General features: G+C 39.4%; 1 protein-coding gene across 2 annotated transcripts in view; it reads left to right on the top strand.

Annotated features, from left to right (window-relative positions):
* RNF2 (ring finger protein 2) overlaps window positions 1–27,456 on the top strand; it is a 47,357-nt gene that overhangs the window by 8,908 nt on the left and 10,993 nt on the right. For both annotated transcript variants that reach the window (XM_032291158.1, XM_032291159.1), the window contains exons 2-3: window positions 22,820–22,908; window positions 26,686–26,846. In XM_032291158.1, the coding sequence (XP_032147049.1) occupies window positions 22,822–22,908; window positions 26,686–26,846 (248 nt within the window). In that variant the 5' untranslated portion in view covers window positions 22,820–22,821. The remainder of the gene's footprint in view (window positions 1–22,819; window positions 22,909–26,685; window positions 26,847–27,456) is intronic.

Below are 27,456 nucleotides of genomic sequence, written 5' to 3'. Positions count from 1 at the left end.
ATGGCATTAAACATCTTCACAAATGACTTTTTGGGTCTATGCATACTTCTTTAGAACTAGTGCCTGGAAGTGAAACTGTGGGGAAAAAGGATAGTATAAACTTTTAAAATGTCCGTAGGTAATGCCAAGTTTTACTCATTATCCACTTCCAGTAGAGCTGCTAGGGCACGCAACAGGTTTCAGTATGACTTGGACCAAACTGGATATTATCATTCTAACTTTCTGCTAATCTGACGGGGGAAAACGAACCCCCAGTTTATATATAAGGTAATGGCGGCTTCAGTTAAGGGACTGTCCACGTAACCAGCAAGTGGCAGAGCCGTGATTTGCCTCAGAAGTGACTCCGGAGAGGACACGTCAAAGCTGGACACTGTATTCTGTGTTCTGGGGGGTCTGGTGATCGCTGGGCCTTACAATGCTGGCAGGCAGGCCGTTCTGTCCGATCTAGGACTCTGGCCCCTCCCAGCCGGGCGAACGCTGGCTCTTCTCCATTTTGAATGCTTCTCCGGAGAGTGGGTTCCTCAGCTCTGAAATGGCGGCCGCCTGGACCCCGAGGCCACACCCGTAGAGGCGGGCCCTAAGTTCCTAAATAATTGTCTTTAAATATTGACATGGCGCCTCAATTTCTTTTTCCTTTTTTTTTTTCTCTCTCTCTTTCCTTTTTTTCTTTTCTTTCTTTTTCTTTTTTTTTTAAAGACAAGGTCCCTTTTGCCGAGGTTGGAGTTTAGTGGAGCGATCTCAGCTCACTGCAATCTCCGCCTTCCGGGGTCAGGGAGTCCTCCCACCTCAGTCTGTTGAGTAGCTGGGACCACAGGCGCGCACCGCCACGCGCTGCTATTTTTCTTCTATTTTTGATACAGACGTGGTTTCGCCATGTTGCCCAGGCCGATCTTGAACTCCTGAGCACAAGGAAACCACCCGCCTTGGCCTCACAAATTTCTGGGATTACAGGCGTGAGCCAGTGTGGCCGGCTGTTTCTTTTCATCAGGTTTATATGTGTTGATTATATCATGAGAGAACACCCCAAAAGTTTCCTTACACAAGTAGGAACAAAACTATCACTTTGCAGATTGTTTAAATGACAAGGGCCTGAGGGAGTAGCCTGAGAACCAGAAGTATGTTGGATTTCAGATTTTTTTCCGCAGATTTTGCAGCATTTGCATTTTACTTACCAGTTGAGCATCCCTAATTAAGAAATCTGAAATCTGAAATGCTCCAGTGAGCATCTTTTTAGCATGACTTTCTGAGTATCATGTTCATGTCCAAATAGGTTTAGATTTTCTTTTCTTATTGGGGTGCTAAACCTGTATTGCTTATTTTGGCCAGAAATTACTATGTAGTGTCTTGTCCTCTCCTCTCCTCCTCTGCTCCTCCTCAGATGGAGTCTCGCTCTGTTGCCCAGGCTGGAGTGCAGTGGCATGATCTCTACTCACTGCAACCTCTGTCTTCTGGGATTAAGTGATTCTCCTGCCTCAGCCTCCCAAGTAGCTGGGATTACAGCGAGTGTCTCCACACCCAGCCAATTTTTGTATTTTTTAGTAGAGACCCGGCTTTGCTATTTTGGCCAGGCTGGTCTCGAACTCCTGACCTCGTGATCCGCCCGCCGCTCTACTGGAAGCGGATGATGAGCAAAACTTGGCATTACCTATGGACTTTTTAAAAGTTTTTATCTATCCTTTTTTTTTTTTTTTTCCAGATAAAACATTATTCCATAAATATGATGAATTCATTATGAAGTGTTTGGCATAAATATTGTAATATCATATACCTTGTGTGCCATAGGTCATCTATGCACAGTTAGCATGACAATATTGACATCTATTTAGTCACAAACAAGGAAAACTTCACCTGAATGTTCAATTTTTCCCCCAAGTTTAATTAGACTTGAGAGTTTAGAAATAGTGTTTTAGGTTCCAATAACTTATCAGATCCAGGCTTAATTATTGTTTAATGTTGCAAATTTAGCTCAGATGATTCTTTGAGTGAAGATCAAGAAATAATCAAATATGATTTGAAAAAGTAAAAAGTTCACACCGGGCCATGGCAGCTCATGCCTGTCATCCCAGCACTTTGGGAAGATTACAAAGCTGAGCCACTGTGTCCAGCCTGTTGTTTTTAAATTTAGATGGAGTCTCACTTTCTTCCCCATGCTGGAGTGCATAGGTGGGATCTCAGCTCACTGCAGCCTCGCCTCCCAGGTTCAAGCGATTCTCCTGCCTCAGCCTCCAGAGTAGCTGGGATTACAGCCACCCACCACCAGGCCCAGCTAATTTTTGTATTTTGAGTAGAGATAGGGTTTCACCATGTTGGCCGGGCTGGTCTCAAACTCCTGATGTAAAGTCATCCATCCACCTCAGCCTTCCACACTTAGTGTTGGTATTACTAGGCGTGAGTCACCGTGCCTGGCCTGTAGTTTTGTTTTACATGAGAGTTACATCAAATTCAGAAAATCTCTGCTTTTATAAATATACTTGGCAAGATTGGAAGTTATATCTGTTATTTAGTTTTAATGAACCTATCCTTTTGTCCTTGATCTTAAAATTTTTAGCATATTTGTGAAGAAAACAGGGCTTTTGAATTCGTGCAAAGGTGCTTTTTAAAAAATATGTATATAGCTGTGAGGTACTATCCTCTAAGAACATTTACTTATAATTGTATGTTTTTAAAGGCTCTCAAATATTAAATTACTATCTAGAATAGTAAGACTAAATTTCTTTGTTCTTAATGTTATTAGAATTGTTACAGTTGCATTGAACTATAGGTCCCATTTATCAGTTTGGGTTACTCTGTGATGATTTGTTAGTGTAGTCTCCTGAAATTTTTTTTTTTTCAGGAGTTCTCCATTACTTTAGGTCTCCATTACTTGAGTTCTTCATTACTTGAAAAGATAATATTACAGTTGTGTATAATGTAGATAACATTATTAATGTCAGTTTATTTTGTTCTGAAATATTTTGGATAATCTTTGAAATAATTGATTTAGGAAAATTAAGACAATATTGGTGTGCCAGTGAGAAAAAAATTTTACAAGATAAATTATCCATCATTCTTTTTTTTTTTCTTATTTATTTATTTATTTTTTTTAGATACAGGGCTTCCCTCTGTTGCTCAGACTGGAGTGCAGTGGCATGATCATGGCTCACTGCAGCCTTGAGCTCCTGGGCTCGGAGAATCCTCCCAACTTAGCTTCCTGAGTAGGTAGAACCATAGGTGTGCACCATCATACTTGGCTAGTTTATTTTATTATTATTGTTTTTTGTTTTTGTAGAGACAGGGTTTAGCTGTGTTGCCAAGTCTGGTCTCAAACTCCTGGCCTCAAGTGATCCTCCCTTTTTGGCCTCCCAGAGTGCTGGGATTACAGATGTTAGCTACTACACCTGGCCTATCATTCATTTCTTAAATGGATTGTTTATATTTTTAATCCCTATGTTCAATATGTTGCTTAGTCCTTTTGGAAGTAGTTTTAAGAACTAAGAATCAGGGAAAATACATAAATAAATTGTCTTTGAATAAAATATTGTGATAGTATTCAGTTGTTGCTTTATTCATTTTTAAAATTTATTTTTTAAATTTAGGAAATCAAAGAAGTGGGAAAAATCATGCTTTCAGTACTTAATTGCTGTTACATTTTGCTCTGTTTCCTTTTGGAACTAAATTTTAGATTTTGGGTTGATTTTGTTTAAAACAGTTTTAACTGTATTTTATATGTAGTTTTAAATTTATGTTTGTTTTAAAACCTAGGCTGGGTGCAGTGCCTCACACCTGTAATCCAGCACTTTGGGAGGCAAAAGCAGCAGGATCACTTGAGATTAGAAGTTCAAGACCAGCCTGGGCAATATAATGGAACCTTGTCTCCATAAAAAAGAAAAATAAACAAAATCAGCTGAGTGTGGTGGCGCACACCTGTAGTCCCAATTACTATGCAGGCTGACATGAGAGGATTGCTTGAGCCCAGGAGTTCAAGTCTGCAGTGAGCCATTATCACACTGCTGCATTCTAACCTGGGCAGCCCTGTCTCAAAAACAACAATAATAATAAAATCTAGGCCGGGCGCGGTGGCTCAAGCCTGTAATCCCAGCACTTTGGGAGGCCGAGGCGGGTGGATCACGAGGTCAAGAGATTGAGACCATCCTGGTCAACATGGTGAAACCCCGTCTCTACTAAAAATACAAAACATTAGCTGGGTATGGTGGCACGTGCCTGTAATCCCAGCTACTAAGGAGGCTGAGGCAGGAGAATTGCCTGAACCCAGGAGGTGGAGGTTGCGGTGAGCCGAGATCACGCCATTGCACTCCAGCCTGGGTAACATGAGTGAAACTCCGTCTCAAAAAAAAAAAAAAAAAAAAAAAAAAAATAATAATAATAATAATAAAATCTAAATATCATTAACATTTTTTATGCCATAGCTAGTTAACATTTGTAATGATTACATAATATTTCAGGTGTATGAACCATACTGTATTTAACCATTTCCTTGTAGTTAGATTATAAGATTCCTTTTAGATTTGTTTTTATGTTGATGATAAGGACGTCCATTATTCATGTGGCAATGGAATAGAAGTAAAGCAGTACCTGTTGTCCCCATAGGTTTACCTTTCCAAGAATGAATCTGTAACTGTCTTTAATGGCAGTAGCTTCTTGTGCAGTGGAGTTGAAAAAAACTAAGAAGGAATAAAAGAAGATAGCCCATTTCCCCATTTAGGCTTGAGAATTCTTTTTTAGGTACTGCAGAGCAGATGTTCCTGACCTTCATTCCAGGAATCTCTAAGGATCCATGAATACAGTCACCCCTCTGTATCCGTGGTTTCGTATACTTGGATTCAATAAATTGCAGATGGAAAAATACTCTTGAGAAAAATAAATAAAAAATAACAGTACAGCAGTTTAAAAATAATACAAGGCTGCACTTTGGGAGGCTGAGGTGGGCAGATCACTAGGTCAAGAGATGGAGGCCATACTGGCTCCAACGTGGTGAAACCGCATCTCTACTAAACATAAAAAAATTAGCTGGGTGTGGTGGCACGCGCCTGTAGGCTAAGGCAGGAAAATCACTTGAACCTGGGAGGCAGAGGTTGCAGTGAGCCGAGATTGCACCACTGCACTCCAGCCTGGTGCCAGAGCAAGACTCGGTCTCAAAAAATAAAATAATAATAAATAAATAAATAATAACACAAATTTTTGGCCAGGCAAGGTAGCTCATGCCTGTAATCCCAGCACTTAGGCGGATGGATCACTTGAGCCCAGATGTTTGAAACCAGGGTTGGCAATGTGGTGAGACCCTGTGTCTACAAAAAATACAAAAAAATTAGCTGGCCTTGGTGGTGCGCACCTATAGTCTCAGCTACTCAGGGGGCCTAGGTGGGAGCATCACCTGAGCCTGGGGTGGTCGAGGCTGCAGTGAGCCTTGATTGCGCCACTGCACTCCAGCTTTGGTGACAGAGTGATACCCCGTCTCAAATAATAATAGTAATATAAATTTTTAAAATGCAGTCTAGGCCAGGCAAGGTGGCTCATGCCTGTAATTCCAGTACTTTGGGAGGATCACAAGGTCAAGAGATAGAGACCGTCCTGGCCAACATGATGAAATCCCATCTCTACTAAAAATACAAAAAAAATTAGCCAGGCATGGTGTGTGCCTGTAGTCCCAACTATTTGGGAGACTGAGGCAGGAGAATTGCTTGAAACCGGAAAGTGGAAGTTGCAGTGAGCTGGGATCGCACCACTGTACTCCAGCCTGCCGATAGAGCAAGACTCTATCTTAAAAAAAAAAAAAAAAAAAAAATTGCAGTCTGTCAACTAGTTACATAGCATTTATGAGGTACTGTAAATAATCTAGAGATGATTTAAAGAATATGGAGGATATGTGTAGGTTATGCAAATATTACCACATTTTCTGTAAGGAACTTGAGCATCTGTGGCTTTTGGTGTCTCTGGTCTCTGGGCGTCTTCAGAACCCCATGGATACTCAGGAGGACTGAGTGTATATGTGTGTGTATATATTTATTCTTATTAACAGCTTTACTGTAGGCCTTTCTCATCTCTTCTTCAGATTATTGCACAGATTAGGATTCTTGGCTTTCTCAGATCCATCCTTTACTGTTGCCAGAGGTGATCTCTTCATCATTTCGCTGTGGATCTTTCTTGACACCTTTGTATTGCTTTCTAGGTCTCACTGATCTAGTTCACATTTAAATTCTTTAGCCTCACCCTGTGCTGGGGCTGTACTCCCTACTTTCTTCTCCACTCATTTAATAGTGAACTACTTGGAGTTTCCCAGACATGCTTTGCTGAGTAGCTTTCCTTATTATGTTGGTCCTTCAGGACTGCTTTCCTTCCTCACAGTGTTATGTTGGTTAACTTGCATTTAACCTTAAATTTTTCCTCCAGGGATGAGTCTGTTTCTCCAGGAAACATTTTCTGATTTCTGCTCTCCCATTTGACTGCTTATTTATGTCTGCCTCAGTAGTTAATACATTCTTGGAGATTCTCATTTTCTATCACGTGATAGCTCGTTAAATGTTTCCTAAGTTGTTGAACTCAACTGGTTTCCATTATGGATCAGTTAGTGTTTAATATGAGTACGCAAAGGGACAGAAAGAAAATAAGGCTGCTGCTGTTATAATTAGTGTTGACTCATATTAGACTGTGATAGGTGTATCTTGAAACCTTAAAAACAGATAAATTGGGCTATTAAAGTATCTATGTCTGTGGTGGGGGCAGGGATAATGTAAGAGGAGAGAAGATAGTGATGGGTGATGGGAGAAATGTGGTAGGAAGCACAGATCACACTAAATTATCTAGATCTACATTTTAAGGGGAAGCTTTAAAAATATTAAAAACATGTATTTTCCTTGTAACACAGCTTAGTTATTGGGAGTCTAGAAATGTTAAGTTTATTACTGGTATTCAAAAAGTTAAGATCGGTAATGAAGATTTGGCCAATCACCTTTGAATGCTTCCTATTGTGTGTGCACAGTGTGGAAAAGATACAATCCAATTAGGAATTGGTATTGCCTTTTTAAATAAAGAAGCCATTAGGTTACCAAAAGTAATTTAGATGAGTATTCCAGATGTTTAGTACAGTGACAAGCTTTTCAGTAAAGAACACTTTGTGTCTTTAGAAGCTTACAGAAATTAGTGTCTGTCTTACAGCTGTAGTTTTAGATTGAACTGCTGAAAGTGGTTTTTATGAGGTGATAGTTACTGCAGGCAGTGTTATGATGGCAGTTGGATTGCTTACTCAGAATTTATTATTGCTTCTTAGTTTGCCTAGTTTTGAGTAAATTTCTAAAATCTTAACACCTGTATCTTCTAAGCAAGCATTCCTTTAATTAAGGAAGAAATTATTTGCTTATTCACATGTTGGGTAATATAAAAGGAAAAGAAAAATGCTGAAGATTGAGAGAGTTAATTTGATGTGACCTTCATTTTACTCTGCTCAGAAGGGACAGTAACTGGAAGAAAAAGACAAGATACCTCGTCAAAAGAGAGAAGGCATCTTAGTTTTTCTTTGTTTCATAGTGCTTAGGGAAGTGTATGTCAAACAAATGAAGAAAAATGCTTTGTGGGAAAATGAGATAATCTAAGTAATATAAAAGTAGTTACATTTTCTTTTCTTTTAATTAATTAATTATTATTTTTTTAGATGGAGTCTCACTCTGTTGTCCAGGCTAGAGTGCAATGGCACAATCTTGGCTCACTGCAACCTCCACCTCCCAGGTTCAAGCGATTCTACTACTTCAGCCTACAGTAAAGTGGTTACATTTTCTGAAATGTATTCAACATTTGTTATAAAACAAATGAAGGAAACAACTTATATGTAGGATAAAGACTTAAGTGCTGTCTGTGGGGAGTTGGTTGTATTCATTGGTGGGTTTATAGTCTTAACCTTTGGTCAGTGTGGTAGACTGAAAAATGTCCCCCAGAAGGTATCTACATTCTAGTCTCTGGAACCTGTGAATGTTAATTTACTTGGAAAATGTATCTTTGTATGTGTAATTAAGTTAATGATGTTGAGATGAGATTGTCCTGGATTATCCAGGTAGGCCTTCAATGTTACCACATGTGTCTTTATAAGAGAAGGGGCAAAGGCAGTTCTAGCCACTGAAGAGCATGAGACAGTGTGACCACAGAGGCAGATTGGAGTGATATTGCCACAAGCTAAAGCATGCTGACATTGGCCCCAACCTGAAAGGCAAGGAACAGATTCTTCCCTAGGGCCTCTGGAAGCCAAGTGCAATCCTGCTAATACTTTTATTTTGACACAATGATAATTGAATTAGGACTTCTTGCCTTCAGAACTGTGAATGAATAAATTACCGTTGTTTTAAGCCTTCAAATTTGTGGTAATGCTACTGTAGCCATAGAAAACTAATATACCAGTTGTTGTTCAAAATGTAAATGGACATTTCTAAATAACTCAATTTACCTAAACTCTTTTTCTTTTGGGGGAGTATAATTTATAGCTCACTTATATTAAACTGTAGCTTTATTTCACATACTCTATATGGACCAGAACATGTTTACGATTAAAACAACTGGTAAACATTTTTAGACTCAGAACTCTTGACAGTTTCAGTCAAAATATATTTAAAGTTCCTTTTTTGAGAAAAATGTTTCATGCAACCTGGAAACTACCTCATGGCTGCCTTCTCCCTCATAGCTACTCTGGTAAGAGTACAATTCAGGCTCCTAAAATTTTACAACACAGTGTAAGCTCTTTTGCCTGCAAATCTGCTGTTTAATATGAATTCCTCTTTCACCTATGCTATTGAAAATATACATTTGGCTGGGCAAGTGACTCGTGCCTGTAATCCCAGGACTTTGTAAGGCCAAGGCAGGCGGATTGCTTGAACCCAGGAGTTGGAAACCAATCTGGGCAACATAGTGAAACCCATCTCTACAAAAAATACACACACAAAAAAAACTTTGCTGGGCATGGTGGTGCATGCCTGTAGTCTCAGCTACTTGAGAGGCTGAGACTAGAGGATCTCTTGAGCCCAGGAGGCCAAGGCTGTGGTGAGCCATGATTGCCACTGCACTCCAGCCAGGTTGATAGAGTAGGACCCTGTCTTAAAAACAGAAAGGAAAATACACATTTGAGGCGATTTCTAAGAGTTGAGCTGTGAGTTCACAATGATCCAGCATGTGCAGAGATCTCACTTGAGACTTTGGTTTATAAGAGAGTCTGACCAAAGAGTAAGCATTGTAGATTCTGTATACTTTAGCTCTATACTATTATCATCAGATGGCAGTATGCCTAGTCTGTAGTGTCTTAATCCCCTCAAAGATTGAGTATGTGTTTGGAGCTAGGGGAGAGTAATCCAAGAAACATTTTATAAAGAATTCGCTGATTTCTACTGAAATTTAAGCCAGAAATGTCTCTGTTCAGTGTATTTCTTTTTCCCTTAAGCTTCCAGGAACCGAATATTTAGCCACATACAGATTACTAACAGCTGACCACTAATAAAGAAATCTGCCCTTTCTGGTGAATTTCGTTTATTATAGAATAAGCCTTGAATGAGTCGTGTTGAATCAGCCATTGATTTTCTGTCATATGTGGCACATTAACCAAAGATTTTAGTACTTTCAGTATTTTCTTCTCTAAAATAACTTATTCTTTATGAAAGAGTATTAATGTAAAATTCTTGATAAGTTAGGGGGTAGCTAAATAATTTTTTCTCTAGTCTTTTACATGTTAGGGGACTAGGAAATAGAAATGCTTCTTCAAATTGAAATAATGTAGAAGACGATTTCATCTGTTTTATGACTGTCATTTATGGAATGTGCCAGGTACTTCATATGAATATCTCATTCAGTTTTGCCAGTGAACCTAAACAAATTTATCACTTTGCAAATTAAAAAAAAAAAAAAAACCTTAAGAGGTTGAGAAATTTGCCAGTGAATCCACAGCTAGTGACTGCTGGAGGAGCTAGGATGCAAATCCAAGCTGATCTAGTTCCAAAGATCATTTACTATGCTTTCTGACTGTCTCATTTGTTGTTTTATAACATAAAGAGGTCCCTAAAATAGTTCTCTGCCTTTACTCTTGAGGTATTTATAGTTTAATGGATCTGTTTTTCATTGAATGGTCTTGGGAACAAATACGTGGCCCAGTCAGAGGAGCTTAGAGTCTTGGGATCTCAAAGAGTTGAATGGGAACCTCTATTAGTATTGTCCTCAATTTTTTCATATGAACCTTATTCTTTGCTACATCTAACTTCTGCAGACTGCAGTATTTTCTTACTCACCTCAACTAACTTAAGGATTGTAGCTTAGAAGTGGGGTAGAAATGGTAGTTTAGGGAACCTCTGCATTACTTTGTTTGCCAAATAATATAAAGTGAGTATTTGTGTAAAAACAATGTATGATTACTGGTTAGGTCCTTAGACTAGACTTCAGAAGATTAACCTGTAATATATTTGAACTAGTGTATAAATACAGATTTTCCAATAGTTCAAACACATTACTTGTGTGTGCGTGTGTGTGTGTGTGTGTGTGTGTGTGTGTGTGTGTATGTATTTTTTGTTTTACGAGATGGAGTCTCGGGCTTTCGCCAGGCTGGAGTGCAGTGGCACGATCTCAGTCTTCCAGGTTCAAGCGATTCTCCTGCCTCAGCCTCCCAAGTAGTTGGGACTACAGGCATGCGCCACCACACCTCCAGGTAATTTTTGTATTTTTAGTAGAGGTGGGATTTCACCATGTTGGCCAGGATGGTCTCAATCACTTAACCTCGTGATCCAGCCGTCTCGGCCTCGTAAAGTGCTGGGATTATAGGCATGAGCCCCCGCGCCTGGCCAGGTATATGTTTTTAATGGAAAAATGTAGAATGAAAATTTTAGTTTCTAGTTGGGGATTTAAAATTTTAGAATTTCTAGTAGACATTCAATTTTTGGAGCAGGGACAGAGTAATTATTATAGCAATAATGGCATCAGTTTCTCTCTGCCCTAGTTCTTTCCCAGGACAATGTGATGAGAGTGGAATATTCATTTGATATTTGAGGAACCAGAAAATACAGATCTGGGAACTTGTACATATGTTGTTCAACCCTGGCTCCTGAGAGAGAGGGGGTTGCTTCCTAATATAAATCTTAATCCTTGGAGCAGAAGGTGGAGGAGAAACCTAGGTTCTTAATCTTTGGAATATAAATCAATGTTTGCGGTGAGGAGGGAGATCAGACTAGTTTCAGAATTTACAACCCCTGGAATGTCTCCATAGTCTGAGGTTTCATCTTCCCTGAGATGTAAACACATACCACTAGAGAGATAAGTCGCTTACTGTCTACTGTTACATTTAAGTTTCCGGGTTTGTCCTTTGAAGGATAGATTTCTTTGCTAAGAAATACCTGACCATGCAGAAATGCAGAAAATACTTCCTCTTCACGTAGAAAATAAACCAACTATTAAATCCTTCTTTTCTCTTACCGCTCCCCATGTTTTGGCCTTTTTTTTTTTTTTTTTGGACCAAAGTTCTTTATTTGAAGGAATGGTACAAATGAAGGGATTTAAGTGGGTATTTTGGTACAACTTATAGAAAATTTAGGATAACCCAACATGCATGCCTTGCCTTGGTTACCAGGGAAGTCACTCCCATTGGCTATAGGGAAGTCAGCCTAAGGATTCGCTTGCCATTGTTAACCAAAAAGTGACTAAGGCATGTCTCTGTCATTAGAGGTTTATTTAACCAAGGTTGAGGATGTACCCTGGAAAAAGTCAGTCACAGGAGCATCTGTGACCTGTGCTTTTTCCAAAGGGGGTTGGGGGAACTTGATTATTTAAAGGGGAAAGAGCAAGCAGGAGGAATAGAGGAGGGAGGGTAGGCAGTGAGGTAAATGGTTATATTCATATGAGGCTTTGATTAGCCTCAGTAAATCTGTATTTTACATGTGAAAAGAGAGGGAGAAGAGGAAAAAGTCAGTTACCCATTCTTCTCATGGTAGGCTAAGGGATGACTTCTGGTTTTTATCCTTGTCTTCTAACTGTAAAGATAAACTGGTAAGGCCGGGCACTGTGACTCACACCTGTAATCCCAGCACTTTGGGAGGTCGAGGTGGGCGGATCACGAGGTCAAGAGATCGAGACCATCCTGGCCAACATGGTGAAACCCTGTCTCTACTAAAAATACAAAAATCAGCTGGGCGTGCTGGCATGTACCTGTAGTCCCAGCTACTTGGGAGGCCAAGGCAGGAGAATTGCTTGAACCCATGAGTTAGAGGTTGCAGTGAGCCGAGATCACGTCACTGCACTCCAGCCTGGCACCTGGCGACAGAGCGAGACTCTGTCCCAAAAAAAAAAAAAAAGATAAACTGGTACTTGACGTTGTTAGGGTGAACTTCAACAGAACTCAGTTTGCTGGCCAGTTTATAGGGAAGATGTGTATCCTGAAAGATTTAGATTAAGATGAGGGAAGCCATCTTGGGAGATATGTGGCCCTCTATTGTTGTGGGAACGTGGCGTATGGATGTCTCGGTTGTGAAATTACAGCTATCTGTTTGGGAACAGAAGGAAAGCAGTATTGTCTGACTTAGTTCCTAAGCTTCAGTTTCCCTTTTGCATAGTGAGTTTAAAAGTCCTGAGATGCTGTTTTCCTTCACATCATCACTGTCTTCCAGGATGTACTTGTCAAAGCATTACTCTGCCATGCTAGATTCAGGCTCACTTCCCCCTTAATCTTGGTTAAGTTGAACATGGTCATTCAATTCTTTGATAGATTTCACCTGCTCATTCAGGTAATGCATCTCAATGACGTCACACAAGTTGGGGTTGTTTTGTCAATGGCCAGTTCATGCATTTTTGGTAGTGACTGATTCATGCTTTTTTCCAAGCATAATGCGTGCTCCATTGTCTTCAACCTGCCCTCCCAGTCATTATGGTCTAGTTTCTGGGTATCCTAAAGGAATATTAGGCCCCTCTGTTGGTTGTACAGCTCCGTCACTTTCTCATTATGTTCCCTTTCCTCATGACATTGACAAAGCTATATCATTGTGGACAAAGTAGTGAGATATGGATAGGTAGACAAAGAGACAAAGTTCGAGATTAATCTGGCAGTTGATGGTCCTGGGGGTAGGGGATGCCCTCTGGGAGGCGGCTAAGAGGTAGCTGCACTGAACTGGTGGCACAAGCTTTGGGGCTCCTAGAGGGTGCTTTGAGGAGGTAGCAGGGGGCTGGCTCTGAGCTGCTGGCTAGAGTGGGGATTCCAAGCACAGTTGAAGCAATAAAACAAAGTGACTACAAAGAATGGACTCCCATGTTGAGGGTTTTTTTTTTTTTTTAGGCATGAAAATGTGAAATGTTGAGGTTGCCTAATTTGAACTCTTTTTATTTATTCATCACCATTGATGAATTCTTCAGCAAATATTTGTTGAATGACTACTATATGCCAGGTACAGTGCATGGTATTGGGGATATTGTGGTAAATAAGAGGTGACTACTCTTAAGAAGCTTAGAGGCTATAAAAGTGCTATGGTTAAGAAAAGAGAGAACATGAGAGAAAGAATTACAAGGTTAAAATTTATTTAGAATGCATGAGAGAGCTAGCTATGGGAAAATCTTGGGGAAAGAAATCACTCCTTTCCAAGCAGAAGGACAAGCTGTGAAAGGACCCTAAAATGAGAATGATCTTTGCAAGACTGGTAATAAGAAAGATGGCAAGTATGGGTAAATCATAGTGAACAGAACTCAGAATGACATATATTTATGTGTTATATTTTGTTTTTAATTGCTTAAGTAGGATCAAATTATACATTTTGCTCTACAACTTGCTTTTTTTAACTTAATGTGTGTTGTGTACATATATTGAGTTCTATGTCAGTGTTTATAACTACTTGGTTTTCTGTACTATGGGTTTTTCCTAATTAGCTATTTTTCTATTGACATAGACTTTTATGGGTTTTTTGCTACTACAAATAATGTTGTGATGGCCATCCTTATACTTATTCTATCCCTGTATGATAATTTTTGCTGGGTAAATTTCTTTTTATTCCTAAAAAATTTTTTTGATTTATTTTATTTTTGCTGGATAAATTTCTTAAGAGAGTTATTAACAAGGTGGAAACTTAGGAGCCATTTGACAAATATAGGTTGCTTTGAGAGGTGAGCTAAGACAATAGAGTGAGTGTTATTCTTTTATTCAGTCAAAGAGCAGAGATACTCAGCAATTTTTAGTGAGGATTCCAGTCTCTTCTTTTAGTGTATTTGTTTCATTGGCATCTGTTTTTCAGATACTGTCTTTTGATTCACAGCAGTTAATTTTATTGAGTTTTTAAAAGGATACGTAAATGTATTGTTCTATAGTTTAAGGTACCTGTGTATGTTAAAATGCATGTTGTTTTGTGTTTTTTTATTAGCTGTTGTCATTTGATTTCAACTTTTATAGTGATTATTTTCCATTTTGCTTTGTTTAGGTTCATTTTCTAATTTTTTTTTTTTTGAGACAGAGTTTCACTCTTGTTACCCAGGCTGGAGTGCAATGGCGCGATCTCGGCTCACCGCAACCTCCGCCTCCTAGGTTCGGGCAATTCTCCTGCCTCAGCCTCCTCATTTTCTAATTTTTAATGCTTGATTCATTTTTTTCATTCATTGTGGTTTCATTGTTTTAAAATTACAGGTTATCAATATTTCTAACAATATTTCTCTATGTATACCATACATTGTGATAAGGTAGTATTTTCATTTTGTTTATTTATAAAGGACATGTAGGGGGCCAGGTGTGGTGGCTTAGGCCTATAATCCCAGCACTTTGGGAGGCCAAGGTGGGTGGATCACCTGAGGTTTGGAGTTTGAGACCAGTCTGGCCAACATGTGAAACCCTGTCTCTACTAAAAATACAGAAATTAGCTGGATGTGGTGGCATGTACCTGTAGTCCCAGCTACTTGGGGGGCTGAGACTGGAGAATCACTTGAACCCAGGAGGCGGAGGTTGCAGTGAGCTGAAATCTCAGCACTGCACTCCAGCCTGGGTGACACTTAGTGATCTTTCATATGAACGAAGGTGGCAGGGCACCATGGCTCACTCCTGTAATCCCAGTACTTTGAGAGGCCAAGGTAGGCGGATCACCTGAGGCCGGGAGTTTGAGACCAGCCTTGCCAATGTGGTGAAACCCCATCTCTACTAAAAATACAAACGTTTGGCCGAGGTGGGTGGATCATCTGAGGTCAGGAGTTCTAGACCAGCCTGGCCAACATGGTGAAACCCTGTCTCTACTAAAATACAAAAATTAGCCAGGCATGGTGACATGCACCTGTAATCCCAGCTACTTGAGAGGCTGAGGCAGGAGAATCACTTGAACCTGGGAGGTGGAGGTTGCAGTGAGCCGAGATGATGCCACTGCACTCCAGTCTGGGCCACAGAGCCAGATTCCATCTCAAAAAATAAAAATAAAAACTAAAAGAATATGAAGATGTAGAATGTCATTGTGAATGCCAGATATTACAGTCCCTAAAAGATCATTCTGAATATCTTATTGATATTTTCCCTTTGATTATTGAAGCTGCCAGCTTTCATAATATATGACTAGATTTTTTTTTTATTTCAGATTTATTTTGTTTCTGCCTATGCAGCTAAAGTTATCTCATGCAGACTAATGCTTTTCATTTATATATTTTCTCCACAAATTCGAGCACCTAATTTGTATAGAAACATTCCTGGGGTTTCAGATATATCTTTTATTGGGAAGTATAATGAATGAGCTGTAACTGCAAATTGGATCTGTGAAACAACATTTATGGGAGGCTACTGTTCCAGACAAGCCTGTTGCACTAGACCCCACCAGACCAGAACAAACCAGAATGGAATCACTTGTGCTAAGTGCCTTATAATCAAATTGGAAAATGGGCCAGTTTTCTAAAACATAGGAGATGGACTCAGCCGTAGTCTTCGTAATAAGGAAATCTCTGTTTTAACCTTATAAAGGAAAACATCTTTGAAACAGTCTACTTTTTGTTGTTTCTACTTTCTTCAACCTTTTTCTGCTTTTAAAGCCAACCTCCCGTCTTCTCATTGGAACTGTCATTTTCTAAAATGAGATGTTGTCTAATTCCAGGAACTCAAAAGCCAATTGTTTCTTTCTATTTGTTATAATTTTGCATTTTGATAGGTCCTGAGTAGACATAGATCTTGTTCTGTTGTGTGACAAGGATCTTTAGGCTCTTGTGATCTAGGGAGCACATTCCTGTCACTGGAAAAAATCCTTAAGATCATGTTGTCCGGCACCTCACTTGTTATCTTCTTCGCTGGCTTCTACTCTACTCTTCAGTTTTTCAGACTGTATCTTGGCCATCCATTCATGTTCTTTTCCTATTTCTCTACTCTGTGTATATGTTAGTATCTATACATAGGTGACTTTTATTGTTCATTGAAATCACTTTTCATTCAGATCTGAAAAACAAAAGCTAAATGCATTTCACGTTCTTGGCTTGGGCAGTGGGGGACCACAGGCAGAAATGTAGCTTCTCACCAAACAAAAGAAGAGGAAAGATTATATATGATTTTGGGGCAGGGTAAATTTAGATTAAATGAAGATGTATATCGATCTAAAGCCAAGATGCACCAATTCTCAAGAGCTTATCTGTTACAGTGACATGTTCATAAGAATTGAGATAATCTTTTGACAATCTCCAAGATTTTGCCCCTATTTTTGGTCTTGGGATCCACCTACTGTACTATGGTAAGATAGCATCCGTGTGATAGCATTTAAGACGGTAGATACCAGAGAACATATTATTGTAATGCAGACTTAATAGAAAGGTAAGGAAGAACTAGGAAATTCTGCAAAGTTATGAAGATTCTAGTTTTTCCAGATGGTACCAGGAAACTGGAAGTACAACTAACTTGTCAATCACTCCTAAGTCTTATTTGCCACAAGAATACAGATATCCAAATCAGGTATAATTTGGTTATGTGCAGGAGATCTAGTATCTCTAGAAATATAATACTTCAGCGGAATATTTTATTTGATAGTTCCTATTAATTTTCCAGGGTAGCTTTCAGGAGACAGGAGTGTTCTGCTTATAGTTGGTTATAGCGTAACAGTTACAGGTTGGGACATGGGTTAGCATTTGAAATTCTTAGAAATTTCTCCTATGGATTTTTAGAAATTCCTCCTGAGTAGTTTTGGTTCTCTGAAAGACTTATTGTGTTGTAGTAGGATATATGGTAGAAATAATGGCACACGTGTTAGGTTGGTACAAAAGTAATTGTGGTTTTGGACTGTGAATTTTAAATCATCATAACTAGGCTCACACACATCTTTATTAATCAAAATAGGAACCATTACAATCATCATACTTTTGCCAGTGAGAAATAAGTTTGTTTATTCCTGTAGTGTAAAAGTCCATGCTTCAGGATTCGATAACTATAGGAAAATGTTTTCTGCATCCTGCTAGTCGTGGAAGTGTTTTCCCTGCCAAAAGTTGTTGAGTTGCTTGAAGAAGTGGTAGTGGGTTGGTCAGATGTCTGATGAATATGACAGATGAGGCAAAACTGTAACCTCACCAAACAGTGACCATTACCTTTTTCTTGGTGGAAGTTTGCTTTTGGGAAGTGCTTTGGAGCTGCTTCTCAGTCCATCCACTGAGCTGGTCATCACCAGTTGCCTAATAAAAATCCACTTTCATTGCACCTCCCAATCCAGTGGAGAAATGGTTCGTTGTTGCGTAGAGTAATAGAAGACGACACTGAAAAAAGATGATATTTTTTTATTTTCGCTCAGCTCATGAGGCATCCAGTAGCCAAGCCTTTTCACCTTTCCAGTTTGCTTAAAATGCCACGACCATAGGTTGGTTGAGGTTGAGTTCTTTGGTAACTTCTAATGTAGTTGTAAGAGGATCAGCTTCTAAGATTGCGCTCAATTGGTCGTTACCAACTTCTATGGTTGGTCACTATGCTCTTCATCTTCAAGGTGCTCTTCTTTGCAGAGGTTCTTGAACCACCACTGCCCTGTACATTCGTTAGCAGGTCCTGGGTCAAATGCATTGTTGATGTTGTGAGTTGTCTCCACTGCTTTACAACCCATTTTGAACTTGAATAAGAAAATCACTTGAATTTGTTTTTTGTCTAACATCATTTCCATAGTCCAAAATAAACATAAACGGCAAGTAATAAGTCATTTAGCAAAAATCATAAGGTGAGAAATGTCCACTGAAATGATGTATAACATAACCACATATAAGAGTATGTTCTAGTATCAAATGGTGAATTCCAACAATGCAAAAACCACAATTACTTTTGCATTAACCTATCTACAAAGAAGCTGGCCATCTATATTTATGCATGATTTACCTCAAATTCAACAACTAGAGTCATCTTCACAGCAGCATCATTGGATATGTTCTGGCCATTGTTTATTCCCCCTGCTTGTTCGCTAATATTTTTTTGCTTGTTTGCTCTTATTTTTCTGCTTGCATTATCTACTAGAATCAACAGGTCTTTAATTCTTAGAGGATAAAATATCTTTTGATTTTTTTAAAAAATTATTTTGATAGCTAGGTTTATTTGAAGGGTTGTATGTTTGTTTTAGTTTGTATTTTGTCAGTTTTCTAAGGTTCTTCCAATGTTTTCAGCCATATGTTGGAGTGCATCCAAATTTGCAGTTTTCCATTTTAAATTTCTTTAAGAAGTCCTGCATTTTATGTTTTAGCCTATTAACAAGAAGACAGGGCAGGGTTTTTATTATATTAGCTTTGGGTCTGTTCCAAAATATAAAGTCTTGATGGCAGTTTTCTCAGGTCTCCTTCCCTCGACTCGTACTTTCTCTCTCCCTCCCTCTCCCCTCCACTCCCACACAGGGTCTCTCCTGCAGTCTTGAACTACTCCTGGGCTCTAGCAGTCCTCCTTCCTTAGCCTCTTGTGTAGCTGGGACTACAGGCCAACTCTTTTTTTTTTTTTTCCTCACTCCAGCCCTATTATTAGGCATCTTTTTTTTTTGAGACAGAGTCTCGCTTTGTCGCCAGGCGACAGGCTGGAGGGCAGTGGCGCGATCTTGGCTCACGGCAACCTCTGCCTCCTGGGTTCAAGCAGTTCTCCTGCCTCAGCCTCCCGAGTAGCTGGGACTACAGGCGTACACCACCACACCCAGTTAATTTTTGTATTTTTTAGTAGAGAGGGGGTTTCACCATATTGGCCAGGATAGTTTCAATCTCTTGACCTCGTGATCCACCCGCCTTGGCCTCCCAAAGTGCTGGGATTATAGGCATGAGGCATTGTGCCCAACCAGGCATCTTTTTTTTTTTTTTTTTAAGACATGCACTCTTTTGCCCAGGCTGGAGTGCGGAGGTGTGATCTCAGTTCACTACAACCTCAGCTTCCTGAGTAGCTGGGACTACAGGTGTGTGCCACCACTCCTGGCTAACATTTTGTATTTTTTGTAGAGATGGGATTTTGCTGTGTTGCCCAGGCTGGTCTCAAACTCTGGGACTCTGGTGATCTACCTGTCCCGACCTCCCAAAGGGCTCGGATTATAGGTGCGAGCCACTGTGCCTGGCCCGCCTTTTTTTTTTTTTTTTTTTTTAAAGTCTTTTCCTTAAATTTTTTATTTTTTTTTTTTTTTTTTTTTTTTTTTAAAGAGACGGGGTCTACTCTGTTGTCCAGGGTGAGTGCAGTAGCACAATCATACCACACTGAAACCAAACTCCTGGGCTCAAGCGATCTTCCAGCCTTAGCCTCCCAAGTACCCAGGACTACAGGCACACGCCACCACACCCAGCTAATTTTCAAATTTTTTGTGTGTGGAGATGGGATCTTGTTATATTGCCCTGGCTGGTCTTGAACTTCTGGCCTCAAGCAGTTCGATGAGCCACCATACACACCCAGTCTTTACGTCTTCTAGCTATCTGTTGGCTTTAACTGTTAGCCTTAAACCATGCCTTAATTCAGTTTTTGTTGGCTTACCACTGGAAGCAACATTGTAGCAATTTTAAATGAGTATTAGGTCATTGGTTGTTTTGAGGGGAGAAGACCTTAGGAAAGGATAGTTCATTTAGGATTTTGGGGCAGGGAATAGAGAAGAACAGAAGGAATATGTCCTGATGTTGATGCTAAAGCGTGATGTTAGTTGCATAAGGAGGGCAAGTTTTCAGATAATTTGAGAGTTCCCTCCTCCGCCCCACCCCCTACTTTTGTAAGAGGATCGTCTTGGGATGCTGTTTTCAAGTCCTTTTTTTTTTTTTTTTTTTTTTTTTTTTTGAGACGGAGTTTCACTCATGTTACCCAGGCTGGAGTGCAATGGCGCGATCTCGGCTCACCGCAACCTCCACCTCCTGGGTTCAGGCAATTCTCCTGCCTCAGCCTCCTGAGTGGCTGGGATTACAGGCACGCGCCACCATGCCCAGCTAATTTTTTGTATTTTTAGTAGAGACGGGGTTTCACCATGTTGACCAGGATGGTCTCGATCTCTTGACCTCGTGATCCACCCGCCTCGGCCTCCCAAAGTGCTGGGATTACAGGCTTGAGCCACCGCGCCCGGCCTCAAGTCCATTTTATTTTGAGACCTTGGCATGTAGGTAACAAAAGGCCATTGTATATTTGGTACTGTTTCTCCTTTCCTTTCTAGAGCCTCTCTTAGCTGTATTATCTTTGATGTGCCCCAAATTCTCCATAATAGCTGAGGTAACTAGAAATCATCCTTGGAGAAATTGTGCCATCTAGCCTACTAAGCACAGTAATTTGGGATTATATTAAGAATGCATGTAGCAGGAATTCTACCAGGAAAAGCTTGCAGCTTTCATTTTGATTCACAAGAAAGGGTTGCCATAGGAGATGTCTAATAATGTTTATAAAATGGTGGCTAGGTCCTGTGATTCAGTAATCAGACCCACTGATTACCAGTCTGTTAACCTTTAGCTCCAGAGTACAGGAATCAGGGACATGTTGTGTCTTCAGGGAGGTGTGGGAATTTTTTTTGCCCACACTATCTACTGGACCACTCTACCTTAGTTGTCCATGAGTAACTGTAACTCAGTGTGTGTAGCAACTGTACTGCTCTTCTAACCCCTAATTTTCCTTCTGTGTTCTCCCTCAGTAAAAAGTGGTTGTTTTCTCTGAGCCATATTTGACCCTTCTTTCTTATTTACCAGTATCTTGTATTTCACTTAGTGGTCTAATTCTGTCTCTCTTCGATGTTTAGTTAGTTAGTTCAGATAGTTAATATCATACAAGTTTTTAACAACTTTCTCTCACTGATCTTATTGTTGCTTTCTAGTCTTCTACCTTCTATACTACTTGAGTTTTTGTGATCTGTTTGCTCATGTTACTCTCCTGTTTAAACTTTTAATATCTTCCAATCACAAGCATCATGCCCATACTGCTGCTATAACTTGCTTAGAACCCTCTTTCTTTTGTATTTCCATTCCACTGTAAGTAATCTTTCTATTAATATATTAATTTTTTTCTTTAAGCTTTGTTGGATTGATAATCTTTCTTTTTAAGGTTTATTTCATCTCTGCTAAAGCCTCCTTCACTTCTCAAATTCCCCTATCTACCGCTATAAAATTTCATATTTTTTTTCTGTATTCCTGTTTAGACTTTGTCTTATTGATTGTAGATTAGCTATTTCCTTCTAGACAAGGGCCCTGGGGCAGTTCTGCTTGACTAGTCATAGGTATTTACTAAAAATTTGGATGACTGGGGTCACTTCATTTTTCTGTGCCCCAGAGGAGTGAGTTTTTTTTATCTATAACCTTTTTTCTCACGTTTATACTAGATGTCCCCCTACTCAAGGACAAGCAGAGAAGTTGGTCTTACGCTGTTCAGTTCATTTATATCAGGAGAGGAGGCAGAATTAATCAGGGTGGTGAGAAGACTTTGAAATGGTGTCAGATGGGGAACAATAGGAGGAACTATGATATTTAGCCAAAAGGAAAGAAAAATCAGGTGGAATATGATACCACTTTCCAAATATTTGAAAGTTTTGTAGAAAAGTTTTCAGACATTATTATTATTATTATTATTATTATTGTTAGTTTGTCTACAGAGGGCAGCTATAGGATGAATAGATAGCAGTTTAGGTTTCTACATTAGGAAAGCTTTCTGAACATGAGGTAGGGATTTTTTCATGAGTAAGCTGTGAAAGAGGCAGAATGACTAGTGGTTTAAAGTACTATAAAGCAGATTTTTTATCTTGGACAACATTGGACTAGATAGCTATGCTGAAGAATCTGAAATTTTCCTGAATTTGTTCTAAACTCCATGACCATGAATTTCATAAAAGTATTTATTGTTTTGGGTTAAAACAATCTGCTCTACATTCAGTAGTAATTAAGCCCTTTTGATATGTTAAGCACTTTCTGTATGCCAGCTCCTGGGCATTTGGAAGTCAGTAGTAGGCTTTTACTGTCAAGTAGCTCATATTTATAAGTGTAAAGATTCTTGAGTTTTTCTTCTTTTTAATTTTTGAGAACCAGTGAATAATTTGTTTTTATTAAGATTAACAATTCCTAAAAATCAGTTTTGAGATTTACTTCCTGTCTTAATTCATTCAGCCTGATATAACAAAATACTTTAGGCTGGGTAATTTATAAGCAATAGAAATATATTAACAGTTCTGGAGACTGGTAATTCCAAGATCATGGCACCAGCAGATGCAGTGCCTGGTGAGGGCCTATTCCTTATAGATGCTTCTCTGTGTCCAAACATGCTCGAAAAGCCAAAAGATTCCCTTGGCACTAATTTCATTCATGAAGGTGGAGCCCTCATAGTCACCTCCCAAAGTCCCCACCTCTTAATTTGAGATTAGATTTCAACTTAGGAATTTTGGTGGGACACATACATTTATACCATAGCACTTCCCTTTCAAATACTAAAATTGTTTTTGTCTCTTATTTCTAGCAATGTCTCAGGCTGTGCAGACAAATGGAACTCAACCATTAAGCAAAACATGGGAACTCAGTTTATATGAATTACAACGAACACCTCAGGTAATGACTAAGATGACTGCTAAGGGGCATATGAGGCATGTAAACTGGGATACATTTTTAGAACATGAAAACTTAAATAGAAAAACAGTAATAATACCTTTTATGTAAGCATTCCTGACTTCCGTATGTTGGCTAACACTTTGTTCACTGATTGAACAAATAATTTGAATATTGTTTACAAACTCTTGTGGTAGGTACTGGGTGAACAGTGGTGAATAAAACAGTAGCACCAACCATGGACTTTACAGACATTGAAAAAATAAGTATCTATAAAATTGACATGTGAGAAGTTATAGAAAGTTGGGCAGGTACTCCTTGCTCTAATAAGTACTGATAAGGTTCCAAGGAAGACTGTTTTGAGATGATGGCAAAGACTAGGGGAGGAGCAGGTGTGAAGGCAGTAACCATGCCTAATACTGGACTGACTTTGAGATTCCTATGCAACAGGCAGGCAGAGATGCTAACTAGAGATAATTTTTATATTCGTCTGAACTAAATGCAAAATTTTAGGGATTGACAGCACATTTTAAGCAATAGGAATGGATAAAATCATCCAGAGAGATGAGCAGAGGACCTGTAACTTCATCCAGAGCTGCTTCAACATTTAGAAATTAGGTAATGAACAAGGAGCTAGTGAAGGAGACTGAGAGGAACATCCAGAGAAAAGGAAGGAAAAACAGGAGATTGGGAGAGGGGGTTTTCAAAGCTAAAGGAAGTATTTGAAGGATGATGTAGTTAATGTGTTTAACACTAGTGACAGGCTGAATAAGCTGAAGATTAGAAGGGTGTAAATACAACTTGACAATACAGTTGGCCCTCCACATATATGGGTTCTACATCTGTGGATTCAAGCAACCATAATCGAAAAAATTCAACAAAAAATTTTCACAAAGTCCCAAAAACCAAAACTTGAATTTTCTGTGTGCCAAGTAGTATGTTGAATCCATGCAAATGAGGTGCTGTATGGGTATTGTATTAAGTATTACAAGTAATTTAGAGATGATTTAAAGCAGTAGTCCCAGAGACAAGATTCATGGATGTCAATTTTTCCATGGATCAGGGTGGGTGGGTGGGAAATGATCATCAGGCATTAGATTCTAATAAGGAGCACAGAACCTAGCTCCCTTGCATGTGCAGTTCTCAGTAGGGTTCACACTCTTATGAGAATCTAATACCAGCACTGATCTGACAGGAGGCAGAGCTTAGGCAGTAATGCTTACTCACCGGCTACTCACCTCCTACTGTGCGGTCTGGTTCCTACAGGCCAGTACCTGTCCATGGCCTGAGGGTTGGGGACCCCTGATTTAAAGTACATGGGAGAATATCCCTAATTTATATGCAAATATCCTGCCATTTTTTATAAGAGACTTGAGCATCCAAGGATTTTGATATGGAGCCAATCCCCTATGGATGTCAAGGGTTGACTGTATGTACTTGGTGACCTTGACAAGAGCAAATTAACCTGATTAGATTGTACAGGTTGAGGGCTGAATGGAATCATGATGCATTCTCATCATTGGTTCACATGATGAATCAAGGATATGATAATTATATGTAAATGGTCTAGTAAGGGGAGGGTAGAAGTGAAAAAAGATGAATAGGCAGTGCTTCAGAGAAATTTGGCTATGCAATGTGAAATTAAGTTTTCAATTTTGTTTGCAAGATGAAGATAGAGGCCGGGTGTGGTGGCTCACACCTGTAATCCCAGCACTTTGGGAGGCCAAGGCGGGTGGGGTGGATCGCCTGAGGTCAGGAGTTCATGACCAGCCTGGCCAACATGGTGAAACCCCACCTTTTCTAAAAATACAAAAAATTAGCCTGGTGTGGTAGCGAGCGCCTGTAATCCCAGCTACTCAGGAGGCTGAGGCAGGAGAATCGCTTGAACACCGGAGGTGGAGGTTGCAGTGAACTAAGATCACGCCATTGTACTCCAGCTTGGGCAACAAGAGCAAAACTCCGTCTCAAAGCAAGAAAAAGATGGAGATAGCGTGCCCATCTTCCCTCTCCCCTTGCACAGCTCTAGGGTGCATCATTCATGTTTTACTGTGCCGCAGCCTAAATTGAGATTCCAATCTCTTAGGCTGATTCAGTGGAGAAGGAGAGATTGCCGAAGCCTGAGAGCAAACAGAATAATAAAAAGAAGGATGTCTTTAAGAAGGTACAAAGGAATATACCTTTGATAGGAAGAGGTATATAGTTTCTCCTTCTAACAAGAGAGAAGATGATGTATAGATTTGGTAGAGAGGAAATGAAGGAACTCTCTTTTAATGAAATATCTCAATAAATTGAGGTAAGGTAGTTTTTTGAAAGTGCAGATGGAAAAAGGTCAGCAGATAGAAGAAAAGGTGTAAAATAGTGTGTAGAAAGGAGAAGAAACCAGTTTCTGAGCAGTATTGAACACCCATATGAGGCTTGTAAAATGTTTGGTTCTACCAAGGGGGCTTTCCCTCTTTCTTTTCTTCCACAGTGCTACACATCTGCACAGGTACAGCCCTGGAGGAGAATGTAGAGGGTTGAATTTATCCAGGGTTGGGATTTTGTTAGGTGTGTTCTAAAGAAGGAGAGGAGAGCACACTTGATTACTCTCTGGGTCATCAGTATACTCCAAGTGATAGTTTCCTAAATGAAAAGTTTGTCTAAGTGTTAAATTAAGAGAAAAAAAGAAATATTTTTTAATTTCATATTTATATATATTCATATTTATGTAATTTATTTATATAGAGAGGCTGAAATCTAACAAGCATATTTTATTAATAGTTGAGCCCTTTATGAACAATAGCTATAGTTTCTATGTTTCTCTTTTTGGAGTAATCCATCTCTGACCATATAAAAAAAAGCACAAGTATGATAAACTGCCAGTGGAAACAGGAAGCACAGGAGCCTATTGAAAGCCGCTTACTTATACCTGCATCTTGCTTTACAATTCTCACCATGCTAGAACTCTCCTCAATCCATAGGAGTTGATATTGGTGGCATTAGAGCCGAGTAATATATATTCTTACTGCCAGCTTGTGGGGAGGATGGGTAATGGTGATGAAGCAAGTAGGATTCACTAATCACTCTGCAGCAGGGGAGATATGTCCTGAAATTTTACATTGGAACTCCAGATGCATTTGGAGAGAAACATTTTTAGGCATGACAGTTTTATACTTTGGATATATTCTGGTGAGAAGCTAACCACTTTGTATAAAACTGGTCTGTGGAAAAGAATTTTGGGGGTTCAAAGTATTTTAAAAATGAAATTCTATTAAGCTATTTATAAACTAGAGAATATTGGAATCTTATTTTAATGGGCAGCATGAAACATAATTTATTGTGAAAATGGTGTTACTTTTGAAGATGAACATATTCTGAGGGCTATTTTAGTGGTTTCTCCATTTGCAGGTAAGAAAGCAATGTTAAATAATGGTTTAGACTCAGTTAATATGACTAGAATTAGACCAAATCTAAGGTATATGGTTCTAAATTCAGTGCTTTTTTATTGTACCAGGCTAATTTCCCACTAGTTAGCTTTTAAATACCTTAATATGTTATTTTTAGCATTTTAAAGTTAAGAGCATTTATATAATGTAGTGGTGGTGGGGCTGAGGGGAGCTGTAGGCATTTATAGCCAAAACAAAATTAGCTGTGAATTGACAATGGCTGTGGCTGGCTGATGAGTACATATAATGTTCATTTTTTTTTTTTTTTTTTTTTTTTTTACCATTTCCAATACTTTTATAATTGTCCATAATAAAAAATTAAGCAGCTTTTAATTTTGAAGTAACTCTCTTACAGGAGGCAATAACAGATGGCTTAGAAATTGTGGTTTCACCTCGAAGTCTACATAGTGAATTAATGTGCCCAATTTGTTTGGATATGTTGAAGAACACCATGACTACAAAGGAGTGTTTGCATCGTTTTTGTGCAGACTGTATCATCACAGCCCTTAGAAGTGGGTATGTTGAAAAGACTTACTATACTAGGTACTTAAATTGTACCATGGGAGTGCTTTCTGGGGTTTGAGAAATACATTTTCTTTTTTTCTTCTTCCTTTGTTGTTGTTGTTGAGATGGTGTTTCACTCTTCTTGCCCAAGCTGGAGTGCAATAGCGCGATCTCGGCTCACTGCAACCTCCATCTCCTGGGTTCAAGCCATTCTCCTGCCTCAGCCCCCCGAGTAGCTGGGATCACAGGCATCTGCCACTATGCCTGGCTATTTTGTTTTACTTTTTTGTTTTTTTTAGTAGAGACAGGATTTCACCATGTTGGCCAGGCTGGTCTCGAACTCCTGACCTCAGGTGATCCAGCCACTTCAGCCTCCCAAAGTGCTGGATTACAGACTTGAGCCCACTGCATCTGGCTGAGAAATACATTTTCTTTTCTTTTCTTTTCTTTTTTTTTTTTTTTTTTGAGATGGAATCTTGCTCTGTTGCCCAGGCTGGAGTGCAGTGGCGCGGTCTTGGCTCACTGCAACCTCTGCCTCCCAGGTTCAAGCAATTCTCCTGCCTCAGCCTCTTGAGTAGCTGGGATTACAGGTGCGTGCCACCATGCCCGGCTAATTTTTGTG

The sequence above is a fragment of the Sapajus apella genome, unplaced genomic scaffold, assembly GCF_009761245.1.
Source record: "Sapajus apella isolate SASKATOON/1434 unplaced genomic scaffold, GSC_monkey_1.0 scaffold25, whole genome shotgun sequence".
Lineage (NCBI taxonomy): Eukaryota > Metazoa > Chordata > Mammalia > Primates > Cebidae > Sapajus > Sapajus apella.
Note: the sequence above shows the minus strand (reverse complement) of the source record. Positions and strands in the feature narration are given on the sequence as shown.